Raw genomic sequence first — 6,000 nt, 5'->3', positions numbered from 1 at the left:
TTTTTTTTTTTTTTTTTTTTTTTTTTTGCTAAGGCTATGGAGAAAGAGAAATTCTTAATTATTGTGGGTGGGAGTTGTAGTGGTCTAAATGATCAAAATACATTATATAAGAAAAATATTTGCTAGAACATTGCAGCAAAGGCCACAGAGGAATGCTGCTTACTGGCTTGCTCTCCAAAGCTTGCTTAGCCTGCTTTCTCACACAGCCTAGGACAACCTGCCCTGGGGGTGGCACCACCCATGATGAGCATGGCCCTCTTGTATCAATTATGTTTTCCAGGAAGAGATTCACACAACAGGCAACTGCCACCATGCCTGATTGGATGACTGGATTATATATGGCAGACAGAACTGACACTCAATGTTGTTCTATAACTTGAACATGTGATCCATGGCATGTACGCACACACACACCACATATATACATACATACACCATAAGCACACACCACACATACACATGCACATATGTATACTCCACACAAATGCAAATAAATAAATGTTAATGTTAAAGAAATAACCACCGCTCAGAGACTGTGAGCACCTCTGTGCTGATATTGTGGGTCAGACACTAACTTGGACCCAGGAGATATAACAATCAATTAACAGGCTAAGTGCTGTCTTCCAAGAGTTTCCACGCTCTTTGTAGGTAGAAGTAACAGAAAGAAAGCAAGTCTGTGATGTTGGGTGGTAACAAGTGTCAAACAGAAGAATAAAGGAGGGTAATTCTGGAAGAGCAGCACTGCTTCAGAAAGCAGGGAACAAGCTTCTGACTACTGGGAAATCATTCCAAAAGAATGGAGAAGCCAGTGCAAAGGCCCTGAGGTGAGCAAGTTCCTGGTGTGTTCAAGAAATGTGGAGCTAGGAAGGTAGAGCAGACAACTCACAACAGAATGAGTGAGGACCAAGAAATAGGATCTAATGGCAGAAACAGAGCAGGATGGGGTGAGTCAGGTCATGTAGAGCCTTGTGACCCGGTGGAAGGAACCTGTGTTTCTTTCAGAGCAAGACAGGGAGGACTGCAAGATAGAGGTGAGAAGGTGACTTAAACTAAGTTACTATTAGATTGTGACTCTGACTTCAAGACTGAGAATATAAACATCAGCAGGAGAGTTAGGAAGCTGGAGCACAGACCCAGGATGCTGGCTGGACCAGCAGTCTCCTTGGGCACAGTGAGAAGAGTCAGATTACAGATCTGTTTAAAAGCCAGGGTCAGGGTTGGGGAGATGGATCAGTGAATAAAGCACCTGCTATGCAAGCATGAGGACATTTGCTCTGATCACAGCATCCTCACAAATGCATGCTGGGATGGCTACAGGCTTGTCATCCCAGAACTCAGGAGGAGGAAACAGGAAGTACCCCCAGCTGGATGACTAGTTAGTTAGACTAGCCAAATCCATAAGCTCTCAGGTCACACAGATGCACACACATGTGACTCCACATGCACATCAACATGCACACACACCACACAACTACAGGGAAAAAAAGCTAATGTTAGTGGGAATCAAAGAGCAGATTTGAGATTTAGGAGAATCCTGGAATGAAAGAAGACCCAGGGTTTGCCTGAGAGCCACTTCCTGAAATGGGCTGGGCAGGCTACAGGGAGGAGAGGGAGTGCAGAGATCCAGAGCACAGATCTGGGGAGATCCAGGAGCTTTTGCTGAACTGGGACCTGTTGGCAAACCTGGGAGACCACATTAGTAGATGAGTGAAGTGAGGCTCAGACATGAGCCCTGCACTCAGGAGGCAGGGCCTCTGCAGGCCTGGGTGAAGCTCTCAAGCCTGACTCCTCCTCCAGCCCAGGCATCTGCAGAGACTTCACAACAGGAACTGAGATGAATAGTGTAGAAACTATGCTCCCAGAGCTCAGAGGAAGAACATCTGCGCAGGCTCTGGTGCCTGGCTTCCTGGAGGAGCCGGAGTCTCTTTCACTTTCAAATAATTCGTTTACTAGCTGAGGAGCCTTGGCCTGGGACATACATCAGTGAGCCTCTTAGAAGAGCAGGGTGAGTAGTGAGACCAACGGAGTCCACCAGATCATTTCAGTAGTGGGAAGGAAGTGCTGGCCTGTGTGCACTAAGGCATACTGTGGCAGACATAGGGACCTGTCCTGAGAGCCAGAACTCAGGCTCCAGCCATGCTTGGAGAATCTGCAGGCCAGCTCTGGTGGGAGGGAGGTGGCTGGATTCCCCTGTATGCTTCGTGTGCCTGTTCCTATCACCTATCCTGCACCATTCTCTCTCCTATCTGACCTAAAGCTGCAGGTGATGAATTGAGAGATTAAAAATGGGAAGAATGGGGATGAGAAATAAAGAAGATAAAAGCAATAGCTTGGACCAGTAGGTGTTGCCTAAGCTGATGACTTATGCCATGCAAATTTATTTTTAAAAATTACATCATATAAATTATTTGCAAGGGAAAGTGGCCGAGGTCAGCACAGAGCTAAGTCAGACAATGCTGGCAAAAAGAACACAGGATCCCTCAGACACCGCTGCCTTAGAACGGATAACCACACAGCCCAGGGGGAAGAGTCAGATTCCCAGAAACCACAACATCCTCTGAGTCACTGGCTCCAGCATCAGGCTATCTTAGCCAGGCTCATTCCTGGACAAGGACACAGAACTAATGTCATTTTGCTTTCACAGGAAGTCTGAGAAAGTCTTGGGTCTGTCTGGTTCCCCACACTTGTCCATGTGTCTCTTTGGTTTTATCTCGGTAATTTGTCCTTTCAGTTTAGTTGGCTCTGAATTGTTCTTCCTGTGTGGTGCTGAAGGACAGACATCTTAAGATTCCTTCACAGGACCTAGCCTGAACTTGAGACTGAGCTCTTGAGTCCCCGTCTGTGCTGCGTCTTCCCACCTCCCCCTCTGTCACAGTCATGGCTGAAGGACGGATCTCCTTAGAGTGAGACACCAGAAAAGGAAGAAGCCGAGAAACACAGAATAGTGAGTGTCCTGCATGTTCCATCTCTGTCTTCCTATCCTCTCATGCTCCTGTCCCTGGAATCCTAGCACCCCTTTCCTCCATCCCCCAACCTTCTCCCTTGATTAGCATCCTCTGATCCTCCCAGATGCTCTGCTCCATGTCCTACATCCTTTCATCTTCTTGCTTTCCCATCCCTACAGTTCCCACCCTCCATTCTCCAGATGCCCACCTTCCCACTCCTCCCTCTCCATCACTTTCCATGGCTAAGCCTGAGCCAAGTCTTTGCTGCTGTGGTTCTCCAAAGTTAGAGACCTGGATCTCCTGTCTGCTGCAGGTGGTGGGAACTGTGCTGCTTCTGCACCAACAAACCCAAGCGGGTAGAGGGGCTGAAGACATAATTAAGGACCAGACAAAGAGTCAGTGACAGTCATCTTCCTAAGGATGGCCTTTTGTTCCCTCCCACTCTGGCTTCTCCCCCTTGATCTCTCCATTCCTCTTTATTTTTATATGCCATTTCCCCCTGTCCTTTAAAAGTTTTATACAAGTTCCTCCTGGATCAAATGACTGCCATCACTAGGTCCACACTAGGACAATGGCTGCCCTGGCTAGGAGCTTACTGGGTCCCCTGTCTTCAGTCTCATCTTGTTTACTATAGACCCTGTCTAATAACTGTGTTCAAAGGTTTCTCCAGGAGTGAATGGTGACAATCACACGATCCACCACAACAGATCAAATTAAAACTCTTTTCCTGCTACATGAAGTCGACCCACAACCTACATTCCCTTAAACTTTAGGCAAAGAGCCTAACCCCAACTCCATCATCTCCCTCCCATATGAAACAGATGATGAGAGAATACATCTTCTCTTCTTTTTATCTGTCTCCTGGGTCAGATATAACCTTAAACCTAAAAAAAAGAAAACTACACAAGCTGAGAGCCCCCCAACTCAGCATGATGTTTAGCATGCCTGCTTGAAAGGAAAGCCAATGTAGTAACGAGTATATCCACAAGCATCATCCAGCCTTGAAACAATAGAAAAAACATCCACTGATAAACTTCCTTCCCCAGAGTACCCTCTTCTGCTCAAGCCCTGCACCTGGGCACGCAGTCTCCATCCCCAGGGGAACCTGGGGTCCTTCAGTTGTTCTGATCAGAAGATAATCTGTGCCTGTAGAGGTTGCTCTCCTCTTCCTTTTATTTCCAGCCTTCCTCCATCATTTCCAATAACACACCCATTTCCAGAGCAGAAATGGCTGACAGAGACAAGGATCCACTGGTCTCCTGCTTGGAGCAGTCACAGAAGGGAGACTGGAAGCTGTATGGACAAGCGCTGCACAGTCAGGCATTATCTGGGGACCCTATCAACACAGGAGCAGCTCAGTCCCAGAAGGCAAGTGACAGAGAGGAGGCTCAGCATAAGGGTCAAAAGGGCTTGGACCCCTCCCACCACATCCGGAAACAGATGGACCTGGAGATGCAGCAGCCCTTTTCTCTGTCAAAGAAGGACTTAATGCTAAGTAAGTACAGCAAAGACCCATACCCAGCATTGCTATGACTCCTTCATTACCACTGAGCCCTTCTGCCAGGGTTTCCTGGGCAGCCTAACCTCCTCTCAAAAGAATTCACAGGCCCCAGGAGAGGCTGGAACACGAAGGCTTTCAGAAAAGCTGTAACTGAATGCTAAGCCACACACAGTTTTGTACACCTATGCATTTCAGGCTCTCATGTGCTCCTCATAGCCCCAGGAACGAGCACTCAGAAGCTGTAGTGAGGAGAGGCGGGCATTTGAAAGGGCTCTGAGGAGGCTGACACAGGGTTCAAGCCAGCTCCCAAGACAAGCATTTGGTGACATTGAAGTTACAAGCCCAGACTTTGGAGCAGAGCAGAGGGAGACTACAGCCCTCCTCGATGTCTCCATCTGGGAAATGGGAAGGTAAACAGCTGCCTTCTTGGACTATGGAAGTAAAGTGATAATCCTCATTGAATATTAAATAGTCTAATAACCAATAAGGGTTCAATAGTTACAAGCACAAACCCATGTGAATGTTGATGCTGTTATTATTGTAGTGTGCAACCCTGTGGGAAGGAGTTTAGAGCCCCATATGAGGGAGCTGAGGCTCAGAGAGGAATAGAAACTCCCACAGGGGACCAGAGTGTGTGGACTTCATGGTCCCAGAGCAGGGCTGTTTCCCAGCAGCACCTGTGATAATGTCTTTCTCTCCATGAGACTGTAGAGAAGGGTATGTTGGTAAGCAAAAAAAACCCATCCTTGCTTGCCTGCTCCTACCTCTGCCTCTCTGACAAACACACAACCACTCTTTCCTTCCTACAGGATGTCCTTCATTGCCCAGATCCATAAGCACATCCAACATGAAGTTCCTTGAATTGAAAAATACCTGGAAACTATTGCCTGCAGACCATGAGTCAAGGAGAAACTTTCGGATATCAATGAAACTCGATAAAGGGGAACCTGGGGACTCTGGATCCCAAAGCAAAGGTAAGCTGAGCTGAAGGCTGAGGATGGGACTTCAAGTCCACATAGATGATGTTTCTTCACAGGTGAGCCTCCACCACTATGGGGACCTGGTATAAGGGACTTAAATGGAAGGTTGGAGGAGCCATAGTGGAGTGCTAAGAGTCAGAGGCTAGAAATTGATCTCTCTGGGCTCTACAGTGATGAAGTTAAATTTGACACAGGGGGAACTGAAACCCACGGCATCAGCAGTGAGCCTAGTGCAAATGGCACCCAGAGTTCAGCTGAAAATATGTATGGGAACTGAGGATCCCAGGGGTCATGCAAGCCTGAAGCTCCAAGGTCTATTCTCTTGAGCTAGACCCTGGGAAGAGGGTAGGCTCCTGCCTCAGCTTCAGCCAGTGTCTTCTACTGACTCCCTCATATCTAGTTACTCAGGCCACACTCTTGCCTCTTCCCTTTCTTAAGCATCAAATTAGCCACTTCTCTGCAGTGCACAAGGTCTAGAGAGAGAAGTTAACTTGTCCTAGCTCACAGCACATAGAGACAGATGCAGGGCTGGAATCTAGAACAAAGGGAGCCTGAAAAATGACTTCGTCCTCCA

The 6,000-nt window shown here is 47.6% G+C and overlaps 1 protein-coding gene across 6 annotated transcripts in view; it reads left to right on the top strand.

Annotated features, from left to right (window-relative positions):
- Positions 1 to 1,851: 1,851 nt before the first annotated feature.
- Positions 1,852 to 6,000, top strand: part of LOC118589946 (NACHT, LRR and PYD domains-containing protein 1a-like) — a 47,956-nt gene continuing 43,807 nt past the window's right edge. For 2 of the 6 annotated variants that reach the window (XM_036197664.1, XM_036197659.1), the window contains exons 1-4: positions 1,852 to 2,005; positions 2,732 to 2,944; positions 4,166 to 4,440; positions 5,256 to 5,420. In XM_036197664.1, the coding sequence (XP_036053557.1) occupies positions 4,173 to 4,440; positions 5,256 to 5,420 (433 nt within the window). In that variant the 5' untranslated portion in view covers positions 1,852 to 2,005; positions 2,732 to 2,944; positions 4,166 to 4,172. Of the gene's footprint in view, positions 2,006 to 2,622; positions 2,945 to 4,127; positions 4,441 to 5,255; positions 5,421 to 6,000 lie in introns of those variants that run through there. The other 4 variants (XM_036197662.1, XM_036197661.1, XM_036197663.1 and 1 more) reach the window with 4 other exon arrangements.

This window comes from Onychomys torridus, chromosome 8 (assembly GCF_903995425.1).
Source record: "Onychomys torridus chromosome 8, mOncTor1.1, whole genome shotgun sequence".
Classification (NCBI taxonomy): Eukaryota; Metazoa; Chordata; class Mammalia; order Rodentia; family Cricetidae; genus Onychomys; species Onychomys torridus.
This window is presented reverse-complemented; position numbering and strand designations above follow the sequence as displayed.